General features: G+C 42.0%; 1 protein-coding gene across 2 annotated transcripts in view; it reads left to right on the forward strand.

Moving 5' to 3' along the window:
* The first annotated feature begins 2,086 nt into the window (after positions 1 to 2,086).
* Efcab14 (EF-hand calcium binding domain 14) overlaps positions 2,087 to 14,445 on the forward strand; it is a 37,113-nt gene continuing 24,754 nt past the window's right edge. The window contains exons 1-3 of one of the 2 annotated variants that reach the window (XM_036178185.1): positions 2,087 to 3,206; positions 4,846 to 4,994; positions 11,637 to 11,782. In XM_036178185.1, coding sequence (XP_036034078.1) covers positions 3,022 to 3,206; positions 4,846 to 4,994; positions 11,637 to 11,782 — 480 coding nt within the window. In that variant the 5' untranslated portion in view covers positions 2,087 to 3,021. The remainder of the gene's footprint in view (positions 3,207 to 4,845; positions 4,995 to 11,636; positions 11,783 to 14,445) is intronic. The other variant, XM_036178183.1, reaches the window with a different exon arrangement.

Raw genomic sequence — 14,445 nt, forward strand, 5'->3', positions numbered from 1 at the left:
ATTACTTTGATTTTCTTCCAGGTAGCTCAAAGCACTATGTCACAAATATCACTGATGTCTGATGAGTTTCCAGTTTGTATTTCAGGCCACAGTTCCTACCCAGAATTCCTTATGGAAATATCAAGCAGCCTACTGAAGTTCAAACGTGGATATCAGATTGGCTTCTTGAGCTTGTCCCAAATCTACTCCCTCTCAACAAATGACAAGGCTCTTCCCATTGAACCATTCCAAGCTTCTGGAGTCATCCATGGCTTTCCCCCACCCATTTTTTATCCCTTTCATCTAATCCACCAACAGATATCCTTGGCTCTGTCTTCAAGAAGCATACAAAATACTATCCATCCTCACTGCTGCCACCCCATCTAACCTCTTCATCTCTAGCCAGACTGGAGAAACTCCTGGGCCCTTCTCTCACTCCTCCTCCCCCTCCTCCTCCTCCCCTTCCTCTCCCTCTGCTGCTGCTTCCTCCTCCTCCTTCCCCTCCTCCTCCTCCCCTCCTCCTCCTCCCCTTCCTCTCCCTCTGCTGCTGCCTCCTCCTCCTTCCCCTCCTCCTCCTCCCCCTCCTCTTCCTCCTCCTCCTCACCCTCCTCCTCCTCCCCCTCCTCCTCCTCCCCCTCCTCCTCCTCCCCTTCCTCTCCCTCTGCTGCTGCCTCCTCCTCCTCCTCCTCCTTCTTCTTCATTTTTTCCACATAGTAGCCAGAGTCATATTTTATAAACTGAAAAATCAGGGTATGTTCCTCAATGGTTTCTCAAACTCCTATAAGACCCAGCAGGGTCTAGCCCCTGACATCTCTCTAACTTCATTTCCTATCTCTCTTTTTGCCAAACCAGATCTTTCTGGTCACGCCTTCCCAGAACCACCTTTTTTTTTTTTTTTTTTTTTTTTTTTTTTTTTTTTTTGCTTACCCACTCACTTCCTGAGGACCTCTACCCCAAAATCCCTTTATCAAAAAAAAAAAAAAAAGCACTCCTCCCCTTATCTTGTTTCCATTTCCCTCATAACACTCATCAATTTCTGACATGTAATATGTGTACCTATTATTGCTTCATGCTAGAATACAAGCTGGAGTGGACAGGCAGATAAAATAAAGGAAGCCCAATTGAACTTGAATTTCAGATAAACAAGCAATTCTTATTTATTTATTTATTTATTCATTCATTCATTCATTCATTCATTTATTAGCCCTGGCTGTCCTGGAACTCACCCTGTAGACCAGGCTGGCCTTGAACTCAGAGATCCACCTGCCTCTGCCTCTTGAGTGCTGGATTAAAGGTGTGCACCACCACCACCCAACACAATTATTTTTCAATATGAAGTTGCCATAGATATTGGAGGACTCTTATAATTTATAAAATAGATAAGCCAGGTGTGGCAATGCACATCTTTAACCCCAGCACTCAAGAGATGGAGATCTCTGCCAGTTCCAGGCCAGCCTGATCTACATAGCTAATTCTAGGTCAGCCTGGACTATGTGGAAAGCCTCTGTCAAAAACAAAAACAAAAACCTCTGTTTATCTGGTATTCTAACTTTACTACTGTTATATGTTTTGTTTACTAAATATGACAATTCTATACAGGGAGGCAAAGACATTGGTTATTGTGTTTATTGCAGCATCCCCAGAGCTAGAACAATCTCGGAACGTCCCCTCAATAAACATTTATTGGATGGATGGATGGATGGATGGATGGATGGATGGATGGATGGATGGATGGATGGGTAGATGAGTGGATGAGTGGATGGATGGGTGGGCCATTAAAACGACAAGCCTAAACAGCCCAGTAGTAAGAGGGGTGGAACCTCTGAAGAACTTTTAGCTGGTGGAGCCTCGGGTGCCAGTCCCCGCCCCTGCCCCTCTGTAAGCAAAACTCCACCTCCGCTCCAGGGAGCTGCAGTCTCACAGGGTTCCCTTTGGGGTGGGGGAGCGGGACGGGAGGCGCCTATCTAATCTGACATTATCTAACCTGAAGCCAGACCCAACCCGGGCCAGAGCCGCGGCCCCTTTAACTCCCCACTTCCCCAGCGCCGCTCGCGCCCTCCTGGGTGACGTCACCAGGAGCGCCCAATCGGGGCGCGGCTTACTGGCAGGCTGTGCCCGGGGCGGCTGCCAAAGGGGAAGTGAGCTAGGGCTGGAGCGATGGCCCGGGTCTGGAGCCTGCGGCCGCCGCCGCCGCCGCCACCGCCAGCGCGTCCTGAGCAGCCGCGGCCGGAGCAGGGGCCGGAGGTGCGGCTGGACTGGCCGCAGCGCGTGTGAGTTGCGGAAGTCGCCGGTGGCGGAACACCTCCCACTCGGAGCACTTCGGGCTGACCGAGCGGCGGTCGCCCCTCAGCACCGCGCCCCCCAAGGCCCTGACAGCAGGGCTGGGGTTTCCCCAGGCTCCAGCTCCTCTCTCGCCGGTCTTTCAAACTCAGGACAGAAGCCACAAAAAGGTGATCATCCCGAATCCCAGCCGGCTTCCTGCCTGGGCGTGTTCTAAGTGCCCAGGCTGTGTCAGTACCCTCTCCTGTCGCCACCTCTCCAGCCTAGGATTAGCGAATACTCACTGCCTGCTCTGCAAAGTCTCTTGTTCTCGAAGTTTATTTTCCCTCTACACTGGGAATCTTATCCCAGAGATCCAAAGTACCTTAGTTTTGTGTATCTTTTCTCAGCTTCTGGAGCACTCCTAGAAATACTGGCTGCCTGCAGGGCTAAGAATCTTGTTCTTGACTTAGCGGGTGGTTTTGTTTTGTTTTATTTTCCTTTTGGCAGTTGTTGTTCTAGGAATTTGTCCATTTTGGATCACCAGTTCCTTGGCCACCTCTATGTAACTTTCCCCCCTCCATCTGCGTCCAGTTTCCTCTGGGTTCCCTTCTCCAGCCCCCAGCAGATCTGGTCAGTCTCACCTCTGGGTGGGAGTGATCAGGGGGCTCTGGCCCAGGATTTCCAACCCTGGAAGGCAGTTCCAAGACAGCAAGAGAGTTGGGCGTCGGGTACGAACCTGGCAGCTCAGGAGTGGGCGCTCCACTCACCCCTCACAAAAAGATGAAAAAACGCAAAGAACTTAATGCATTGATCGGTCTGGCTGGTGACAGCCGGAGAAAGAAGCCCAAGAAAGGCCCAAGCAGCCACCGCCTGCTTCGCACTGAACCTCCTGACTCAGACTCTGAGTCCAGCTCAGAGGAAGAAGAAGAATTTGGAGCAATTGGAAATCGCTCGCGTTTTGTCAAGTGAGTGGAGTGGTGGTGAGGGCATAAATGGGCAAAAGGCATCTTACCCTAAGCTGGGCAGATGGATGAGAAGGAGCCGGGGAGTCCTTGGGAAGAAAACAGGAAATTGGCCTTGGAAAACAAAGAGGGAGAAAGGGTGCTGGAGAAGGCAAGTTCAAATCCTGAATGAAGAGTAAGAGGTCACCCTAATGTCTAGCAAGATCTCCAGATCCAGGGCAGAGGTGTGAACTTGGGAATGGGCTCGTAGCCCAAAAAGGAGTGATAAGGTTACCAGTAATAGAGACAGAGACAAGAGGCTCTGGAGGCTAGGCATTTTTAAAAAGTAGGTCAAGGGACCTTAAAACCGATAATTATTTCGTGTTTTCTCAATGAGCTTGATATTGGTGATGGGAGATTATGGTCAGGGGCATACTGTAGAAAGTATGAGCCTTACAAGTATGGAAGGTAAGGGCACCAAAAATAAAATAAAACAAGAAAAAAGAAAGAAAGGAATCCTTCCCCAAACCAGTTTCAGGTAAAGCAACCACAAAACAAATGAGCTTTGAGGATTTGGGGGTTAAGAGGTCGGTTTTATGAGCCAGCTAAAGGAAACCTTCGTGGGCCCTGTCAGACCAAACTGAAAGAAAAGGGGGATTCTGTTGGGATATGGAAACAAGTGTTAGGTAGAGGGCCTGGGCATCAAGAGTTCTGATCTTTTAGTGTGTTCAAAATCTCTGTGTCTTTTGTTAAGGCATGGTTTCTTTACCTGACTTTCAGAAGGTAGTTAAGGACTATTCTGAGCTTGTCTTGTGAAGGTCATCTGATACCCTACTGGGTTAGTTTAGACCTGAAGGCTAGGTGAAGTTTGGTGTGAAATCTAGCATGTTTCTATTTCTGTCCTCCTAAGGCAGTAGGTTAAAAAATATCAGGTATCCACACTTAAACCAACAGGTCTTATTTCTTTCATTCCATTTGCAGTAAAGCTTGGTCAAAAGTTTATGAAGTTTCAATAAGTGAAACAAGGTCTCCTTGGGTAAGTGAGCATATATTTGAGAGAGAAAGAGCTATGTAAATTACAGTGCAGGGATAGAATTACATAGAACCACTCATTTTTACCCTTCTTTCCATCCATTCTTTTTTTTATTTTCCTTAGTACTACTACTAAGGATTGAGCTAGGTTCTCATGCATGGTAGAAAAGCACCTTCTCTACCACCAAGCAAACATCTCCCACTGTTTTGTAAAACAGGACTTTACCAACTTGCTCAAGCTGGCATAGAACTTGCAATCCTTCTACCTCTACCTCCCAGGTACTTGGATTACAGGCATGTGCCATTACGCCTGTCTTGAGTTTAGCCCCTCCCCCTGCCCCCTCCAGAATTGACGGCAGTGATCCAGAGCCCACAGATACTTCCCATGACCCATGGGAACTCCCTGTTTCCTGGACGGTGTGAAACCTTTGTACTCAATAGAACTCTTCGTAGATCATATTATTCAGTCATTTTCAACCTGCTGCTATTAGATGTAAATTATCCTGTGTCCCCTGGTAAATCCAGTGGTTATTCATTAGAGAAGATAATAGCAGGGCACCGCATACTGTTGCTAATAAAGCTGTCCTCACAACTGCTTCCTCACTCATGGTTGAATGTGTTCTCATGGTAGGGGAGACTACTTACGATGCTGCAAGATCTGCTACCCACTCTGTGCTTTTGTCATCCTTGCTGCGTGTGTCGTGGCCTGTGTTGGCTTGGTGTGGATGCAAGTGGCTCTCAAGGAGGATCTGGATGCCCTCAAGGAAAAATTTAGAACGAGTAAGTGGTCAACTTTTTTTCAAGTTTTAGAAAAAAAACGATCCATGCCAAATTAGGTATTTGCCCATTCTGGTAAGCAATTACACATTTTGTTCTATATACTTTCTCAACTGTCAACTTGACTGTAGTAACACTTATTTGTTTTTCAACCCATAAACAAATTCAGGGCTATGTACCATCAGATTATGACATTGTAGTCAGCTCAGTGCAAAGGGGAAGAACTGTAGCCCAGGAGTCCAGAGCCTTGATTAAACTCCACCTACAGCCTGAGCTGCAATTGCAGAGTGACTGATGAAACACCATGCTGTTTCCATCTACGTCATAGGACCAGTTGATTAAAAATGTGGAAGCGTCTGTCAGATGACTTCCTCTTTTGAGACGCTGTGTAAGAACGTAGGAGTGGACAAGGATCATTGTAAGGGCCACCATTTATGGACTGTCCACTTGTGCCAAGTCACAAGTAAATCGTTCCCCAAACAATCCTCTGATGTGGGCATTTATTTTTGCTCTCTCTTTCTCTCTTTGTCTCCACATACATGCTGGCAAAGATGAGCATTACTATTTGTGTTCTTAAAAAAAAAAAAATAGAAACTGGGTTGGCAAGATGGCTCAACAGATATAGGTGCTTGCTGCCGAACCTAATCACCTGAGTTCAGTCTCAGAGACCATGTGTGCTGGAAGGAGAGCACTGACCCTTGCAGGTTTTCCTCTGACTTCCACAGACACGCTGTGGCATGCATGCACCCACCCACATACACGTGCTAATAAATCAATAAATATGTAATAAAAGTTTTAAAAAAAAAAAAAACAGCTGGGCATGGTGGTGCACACCTTTAACCCCAGCACTCTGGAGGCAGAGACAGGCAGAACTCTTGAGTTCAAGGCCAGCCTGGTCTACAGAGTGAGTTTTAGGACAGCCAGGGCTGTTACACAGGGAAACCCTGTCTTGAGAAAAAAAACAAAAACAAAAACAAAACAAAAAAACAAGATCAGAACAATTAAGTAGCTTGTTTAGCAATTTAGTGTTTACCTGGTCCTCTTGCCCTTTAGGCCTAAATCCATATGTATAGCCTCTGCTGAACTATATTACTATTCCAGTGCCTATGAAAGCTTCACGAATGTCTGTGTGTGTGTGTGTGTGTGTGTGTGTGTGTGTGTGTGTGTGTGTGTGTTTATGGTGTTTAAGCACAAAACAAGAACTAATAGGTAGCTAATAGGTAGCCAATAGGCTTCTTTCCACAGGATGCTTGTTTGTGACATCTGTTTCAAGGGAAAAAAACTTCAAATACCGTGAATGTCATCATCTTAAAGTTTTAGGAAACTCTTGATCCTTTGAAGTATATTACACATTCATGAAGAAGTACAATAGTCCTAACAGTCCTTACTTTGAATGCAACACAACTAAAAGAGACATTTATCTCATGAATGACTTCTTAAATTACAAAATGCCGTATGTTCTAATTACAAAGTTCAGTTTCATACATCCAAACTACTTTTTTTTTCTGAAAAGTGTGTTTGTACAGTGGTTTCAACCAGGTTTAACTTAACAAATTTTCTCTTTCTTCTAACAACAGTGTAATTTTTGGTTCTAGATTTCAAGAGTTGATTTTCTAAGCTAAGGAACCAGTTTCAGCTTAATCACAGACCTCAATAGCAATAGCAAACCAGGACATTGAGCACAAGCTCCTCAAAGAACTCTGGCCCCAGAACCAGAATCTGAGCTCTTTGTCTCTTAAGCCTGGGAGATCCATATTAAGCCTAGATATTCACAACCTCCTGCTTTCCTTCACTTGGCTTCTCTTGACCTACAGTTACTCAAGCTTTGCACTTGACCTAAGAACAGCTACTCCTCAGAGTGTTGTTGGTGTCTAGTGATGATGCTTTTAAAATGTTTTAATATTCACTTTGGTTTTCTTTTGAATTTCTGGTTCATGGATGGGATTGGCTAAGCCCACAATTCTTTGCCAGAATCATCCTGGCCTATGTGGTTGAATCAAAGTTCAGCACACAAAAAGAATGTACATACTGTAGGGTTTCTCATGTGTAATTCTTGTTTTTGCAATGTTGCAGATATTTTTAAGCCTGTATTTTCTTTGTATGTAAATAATAATCATAATTTGGAAGCAGTGTTGAACTGTATGTGACCACTGAACACACCTTTCTGTCCCATCAACCCTCCATAATTAGTTGAGCTTCCTAGGCTTGTGCCACACCTTGTTTTGATCACATACAATGATTGTATGTTTATACACTTTATACATTTGCTCACTTCTGCCCTCAGGAGATCCCTTTATGCAGCTATTCTGTGCCCATATTTAAAGGATACCAAGGTAATTTATGCCTTAGCTGGGCTTGCCATGGATCTCTTTGTTTAGAAAATGTCAGACATGTAGTAGGCCTGACAGTCAGTTGATAAATATTTGTCAAGCATTTGTTAATGCCAGTCCCAAAAATAGTATATTCAGGAGATGCGACTCCATACACCTGGACTGTGAGGGGTCAGCTTCCCATCATTGTGGAGGATTTTCCTGGAGCCCAAACTGCGTTTGTCCACTAGCTGAGTAAAGCAGGTTTGAATTTGTCAGTTTGGTTGGTTTTTTTGTTGTTGTTGTTGGCTTTGATTTACCACAATAGAAATGCCAGTGGTCACTGAGATTGCTTAGTGGGTAAGGATGCTTATCAGCAAGCCTGATGACCTAGTCCAATCTCTGGAGCCCCTGGTGGAAGGAGAGAAGCACACCTTTGAGTTGTACTCTTATCTCCACATGCGTGCTATATCACAGGAACACCACCACCACATGCACACACAAGCTCACACAACAAACACACACACACACACACACATACACACACACACAAGAAAGAGGAAGAAAGAAAAGACAAGCAATGTCTTTCTGAGGGAGGGAAGACTGGGGTCTGGCATGCTCATGCCATAAGCTGGACTGTTAGGACTGATTGCTCACTAGTGTGTGTGTGTGTGTGTGTGTGTGTTTAATTTCTTTCATTTTGTTTTTTTGAGACAGGGTTTCTCTGTGTAGCCCTGGCTGTCCTGGAACTCACTCTGTAGACCAGGCTGGCCTCAAACTCAGAAATGTGCCTGGCTCTGCCTCCTGAGTGCTGGGATTAAAGGCATGCACCCTCACTGCTGAACTGTTCATTAGTTTTATTTGTTTTTTTTTTAAAGGAAATAACAGTTATTTTAACTAAATGGAGTAATTTTTCTATGTTTAAATAATCATATTTTTTAAATTATGCTTCTACTTTTAACACATTTCAGTAAGTTAATTCTTTTTTCTTCTTAATTCAACAAAACAGTGGAGTTCACTGACTCAGATAAGACCACTTGCTTGCTTGACTTTAATGCCTTTTGAGAAATCAGAGCCCCTTTATTCAATCAATCTTCCAAGGAACCTATGAAGAACAGGAGTGTTGAAGAAGTACCTGAAATAGAAACCAAAGTAGGGCTGGAGAGATGGCTTAGAGGTTAAGAACACTGGCTGCTCTTCCAGAGGTCCTGAGTTCAATTCCCAGCAACCACATGGTGGCTTACAACCATCTACAGTGAGATATGGCAGAACATTGTATACTAGATAGATAGATAGATAGATAGAAATCAAAACATTGTTTACTAAATAAATAAATAAATAAATAAGTAAATTAAAATCAAAGTAGATGGCTTACTTTTTCATTGCAGTCAAGGAGTAACTTGATCCTTGAGTTAAAATACTATCTGGCCTTGAAACATTTTTTTTTTTTTCTTTAAGTTCAGTATATTTATGTGTGGATATTTTGCCTGCATTTATCTGTGCACCACATACATGCAGTACCGATAAAGGCCAGAAGAGGGTATCCCCTGGAGCTGGAGTTACAGACTGTTGTGAGTTTGCATGTAAGTGCTAGGAACTAAACCCAGGTCTTCTGGAAGAGCAGCCAGTGCTCTTAGCCACTGAATTACCTCCCCAGCCCCTGGCCTTGAAACTTAATTCAGTATTTCTTTTTCCAGAAACAGTTATTTCAAAAGACTTCCACAGTTACTCAAAGCAAAATTCTATCTCCAATACTTCCTCTCTGTCAACAGTGAAACATTAGAGGAAAGGAAACAAATTTGGGAGAGAAAGAAAGTACTCATAAGTCAGGCATTTCCTTTTCTGGTCATACAGGGAAACTAGTGGCTTGATCTTTTGTACAAAATGTTAGATGCTTTTGTGTGAATACAGTCACAAAGATGTGTCCCTAACATCTTGGGCATACCAAAAAAAGTATTATGGTCCTGTGAGCATGTGGTTTGACTGTTTGCTTCTCATTACTCACTATAAAATTAGAACAATCACATTCTTTCTGAACCTATATTTTCTTACCCATGACACATGAAGCACATTGGTCATTACTCTGTTATCACACCTGTCAACATTTATGGTGATCCTCCCTTTACCTCTAGACTGAGAACTGAGGGTCTTTTGTGTAAGATAGTGTAAAGTAGGGAGCTGGCACACAGTAGGGGCTCAGTAACATATCATTTGATGATAATTACATAAAAATTTATTGTAAATTATAACGGTATTGTATGAATACAAAGCATTACTATTGACATTCTGTATGTTGTGTTTGAAGGGTGTATGTAGAGATTTCCATTTCCTACTCATAAAAATGAAAAAATAAGAACTAGGTAAATTCTTTTGAGATTCCACATATTAAATTTTAAATGAGTTGCTTTCCATAATGAAAGAACATGAATAAGTAATCATAAGTTGTTTGTTTGCCATACTTCCATTTATGTAACAACAGTGCCTCAACTTGGACTGTCTCTCCTAAAAAGCCCACATCAGATAATGGTTCCGATCCCCTCTTGGCTCATAGACTCCTCAGGATCCAGAGTGTCCTGGGGCTTGTCAGCTTTACGTGTTCGTTAGTTAATAGTTGTAACTCTGATTGTTTATGTCTTTGTCTTACTTCTTCTTCCACCTCTAAGTAAGTCCTATTTATTGCATATAGACTTTAGGAAAGAGAGACCCTCCCTCCCTCCTGAGAGCATTTGACCGCCTGAGTATGGAAGGCATTCGTGGGATGAGCTTTTCTTTACAACCCAGCTGAAACTGTATAAGCAATTCAATGACACAGAGCTGCATTGGTTAGATGAGTAATGAAATGTTCTTATTGCCTAAGATGGATGTATTCTGCAAACCATGTGTAAATCAAATGCTACACTAAAAGCACTTAGGGAAGTCTGTTATTTAGAATGCAATCCTTTGGCAGCTACTTCTAAAAAATAAATGAAAATACCTAAGTTCATTATTCTGAGTTGTTCCATAGTGGGCTTGCTTAAAGGGATATTACCACTGCCCTCAGTTTCCATGGGGACTTGGTTGTTGTGTGCTTGCTGTCTGGGTTTTTACTTTTTGAGTTTTCTTTGTTGGATTGAAAAGGAGGGTAAATTACTGAGAAATATAGTTGAGAAGTCAGCAAAGACCAGGCTTATTTAGGTAACAAATATTTACTGAGTGCCTAAAATTATATTCAGAGTGCAGACCATACAGAAATGGACAAAACCAAGTCATGGAGCTCTCATTTTAGTGAATTGTTTTATATCGGCCCTGTATGCCAGTTTTTGGTTTTATATATATATATATATATATATATATATATAGAGAGAGAGAGAGAGAGAGAGAGAGAGAGAGAGAGTGTGTAACTAATCAGGAAGTCTGTAACCTGAAGAAAAATGATGTAGGTTTATTCTGAAGGAACAGCCATTATCAATATTTTATTTTCCATTAAGAGGAAAAATTCTTTTTAAAGAAAGAAGAGAGCGCACTTTCAGCCTCTGCCTCAGGCTTCAAATCCCTTAACCACACAGGAATTGTTGTTTCACAGAGTCCTAATGTCCCCCTGCATTTCACATAACATGTTTATCTCCCTTTTCATCTTGAGCTCCTGCTATTTTTGAAATAAAATAAAATCTTAGCCCTCATGTCAGTGTTTGATACCTCCTCACAGCCAGCCAACTTAAAGTAGAAGAAAATCAACATTTAGAGATGTAGTTTGTAATGGCGCCTTGAGCACTCATGGGATAGGAGTAGTAAGTCTTAACTGACTAATCTGGAAACTGGTCACACTTACCATTTATCACCTACTGATAAATAGGCTCTGGGCTCAGAGACTCCTTCTTTCTAACACTCTTGGAAAGTTAATCTTGCACAGTATTCCAAATAAAGAGACTGATCTCAAAGGAAATTGATTAATTTACTCAAAATAATAGTAAGGTATAGAGGTGAAATCATCTAACCCTTTCTGCTCATGGTTTTTGTTACAGCTTTTAGTCACCTCTCTTTGTTGTCTTTGTTTTGTGGTCCTGGGGATAGAACCCAGTGCCTTGCAGATGCCGAACAAGAGTTCTGTCCTTGAGCTAAGTCACCCAACTCAAGGTTTAGTGTTAAAGACACACATTTACACAAATAGTAGCGTAGCCCTGCCCTCCCTTTTCCTTTCTCAGGGTAGTTAGGTAACTGAATTAAGTCGTCATCCCATAATTACATCCACTCATCTCACTAATCTCTCTTCTTTCCTACCCTGTGATCCCTTTTTTCCCCATCTTGAGACCAGAAGGAATGTGATGTTTATTTATAATTGTTCTTGTTTTTCTTTCAGTGGAATCTAATCAGAAAAGCTCATTCCAGGAAATCCCCAAAATTAATGATGAACTTCTCAGCAAACAAAAACAACTTGAGAAGATTGAATCTGGGGAGCTGGGTTTGAGCCGAGTCTGGATCAACATCACAGAAATGAATAAGCAGGTAGCAAAAGTGTGACTTTATTCCTCTGCAAGCTGTGGAAACAAATATACATTGGTTGGTTGGCATTCCGTATACATTTCTAAATTCAGGTTTTGTCTTGAAGTTGGAGTTTGACTGTGATCCAAACATGTTAAAATAGTAGTTACTTGCCCAAATTTAAAATGCATTTACCAGGTATTTAAAATGTTAGCCCTTTCTGCACATGCACAGAGTTCCTCAGAGGTAGAGCATTATAGAGGAAGTTGTAAATACTTGAGCCAGCTTTTTCTATAGAGTAGTATAGGTATCAACTAAGGAATGCCATCTAATTCCTAGGGAAAGGGGAAAGCCTACTGTTAGTAGATGAGTTTTGTTTTGTTTCAGAGACTTTACACACTCAGAGATTTAGCACTGGAGTGTAGTGGTGTAAGTGGGAAGTCAGATCTAGAACAACCACTCAGTTCACGGTCAACTGGAATAGCTTAGGAGCAGGCAGTGGAGTCAGACAGTAGAGTCAGACAAGCAAGTCTAGACAAACTTGTTCAGCCTCAAAGTTGTGCAGAGCTCAGTAGGCATTGCTTCCAAAAGAAGGAATCTACCAGAGAGATGGTGTTTAGTCTAAGGATGTTGACCAAGATTCTCACAGGTGTAAAGAGTCGTAGTTACCACTGGGATCTAGATCCCATTCTCAGGTCTGAGTTGTATGTTGACTTTTTTGTTGCTGTTTTAGTTTGGCTTTTTGTTATTGTTGTTTTCAGTTCAGTTGGAAAAAGATATGGTCTTTTTTTTTTTTTTTTTTTTTTTTTTTTTTTTTTTTTTTTTTTTTTTTTTCAAGACCGGGTTTCTCCATTGTTTTGGTGCCTGTCCTGGATCTTGTTCCTGTTGACCAGGCTGGCTTCAAACTCACAGAGATCTGCCTGGCTCTGCCTCCCAACTGCTGGGATTAAAGGCATACGCCACCACCACCCAGCTCAAGTACCAAATGAATGATACACATATAAAATACTTAAAATTAGGTTTTTCATCTTTGTTGATATTAAAAGAACATGCTCTTCAGGGTGGAGTCCACAGAGCACCAAAATGAGCCAGTACGTAGCCCTGTTAGAAGAAAGGGCTTGTAAATATTTATAGAGTTAAACCTTTCAGTCACATTTGGGGAGTAGGATAGTTTAGTGGTTTAAGACTGAAAGTGGCCTCCGCCTGGAACCCACAGGAAGAATGTCTATATTACCCAGGAAGCATGCATGACAGTATGCTGTGTCCTAGCTCACATGTCAAGTGTATATGGAAGTAGAGCCTTTCATGATTAATTAGCATTTACCCCAAAATGCTACTTGAAAAGGAAGAGAAACCCATGCTGACACACTTATTAACTCTTATCACATACATGTGATACCCTCCACTGTGTTATGATGAAGCAAAAAAAAAAAAAAAAAAAAAAAAATCATGTTAAAAAAGTTATGTGTTCTTAAATGAGCTAAATAAGCCCATTTATAAGTCACCCACTCTATGGTACTTAGCAGTGGCCACAGGAAGTAGACTAAGACACCATAAGTAACTAAAATGAAATTTTCTGAAAGTAGTGGCTCACCTGAAAAATGGTCAGTATCTTATGGCAGAGTATTTCCTATTCATTCCTATTGGAGGGGGGAGGGTGTTTTATTTTGGTTTTGGTTATGAGACAGAGTTTCATTATGTATCCCATGCTCACCTGAGTGCCAAGAATATATGAGCCACCACCCTGGTTCCATTTTATTTTATTTTTAACCACACAGGAAATAATGGATGGGTGATGGCAACTAGTATTTACTAGTTATCATTTATTCTTAGGCTCTCAGTAGTTAAAGAAAAGCAGATATTCATTCCTTTCAAACACAAAGAATAGAACCAACTGTGGCCCTACATTCACACAGCAAATGAGCAGTATGGACAGAGATGACATCAGGTGCAAGATGTACTGAAGCTCTGAGAGAATGAACATTTCCCCCGGGCAATCCGTGGGTTCCAGTTGGTAGCATAGAGTCAACCATTCTCAAACAGGATAAAGTTGCTCTGCATGAAAAGATAAACATCAACTGTCTATTTCCCATCTCCTCCTTATACATGGCATTCTGGGACTGCTTAAGGAGAAAGCTGGTGCTTGGTGTAGTGTAAGAAGTCCTAGGGCTTTGTGTGTGAAACTGGAGCAGGTTAGACCGGAACTCTTTGCAGATGAGTAGCACCATGCTTTGCAAAATGCTAGATAGAGTTCTCTGCTAGCATCGACTCAGAGGGATGGACAAGGTAAAGTAAAGCTGAATGTTGTTTTCTCAGGGAGCACAGCAGTCTGGGTGGTTTTCTAAAGTTAACACTAACTTGGTGCTCTATTCAAGTAAGCAGCATTTGTCCTGAGGCAAAATAGGAATAGTAAAAATAACATTTAATCATGTTTCTATAGCTAATGGTAATTGTCAATTCACGTGCTTCTAGTGGCATTTTTAAACAATTGAAAGTGGCTTAAACAACAAGAAAATGTATTCCATCACTTAACGAGGTTTATTCCTACTACTGAGTAAGATTAGGTTAATTTAGGCTGGGAAAAGAAGGCCATCTGGTTGGGGAAGTTAAAATCCAACTTTACTTTGAGAATCTTTAAGCTAGTACGTGAAACTTCATTTACACTTCTGTTCTGTTCATGAAACCTC

The sequence above is a fragment of the Onychomys torridus genome, chromosome 2 (assembly GCF_903995425.1).
Source record: "Onychomys torridus chromosome 2, mOncTor1.1, whole genome shotgun sequence".
NCBI classification, from domain to species: Eukaryota; Metazoa; Chordata; class Mammalia; order Rodentia; family Cricetidae; genus Onychomys; species Onychomys torridus.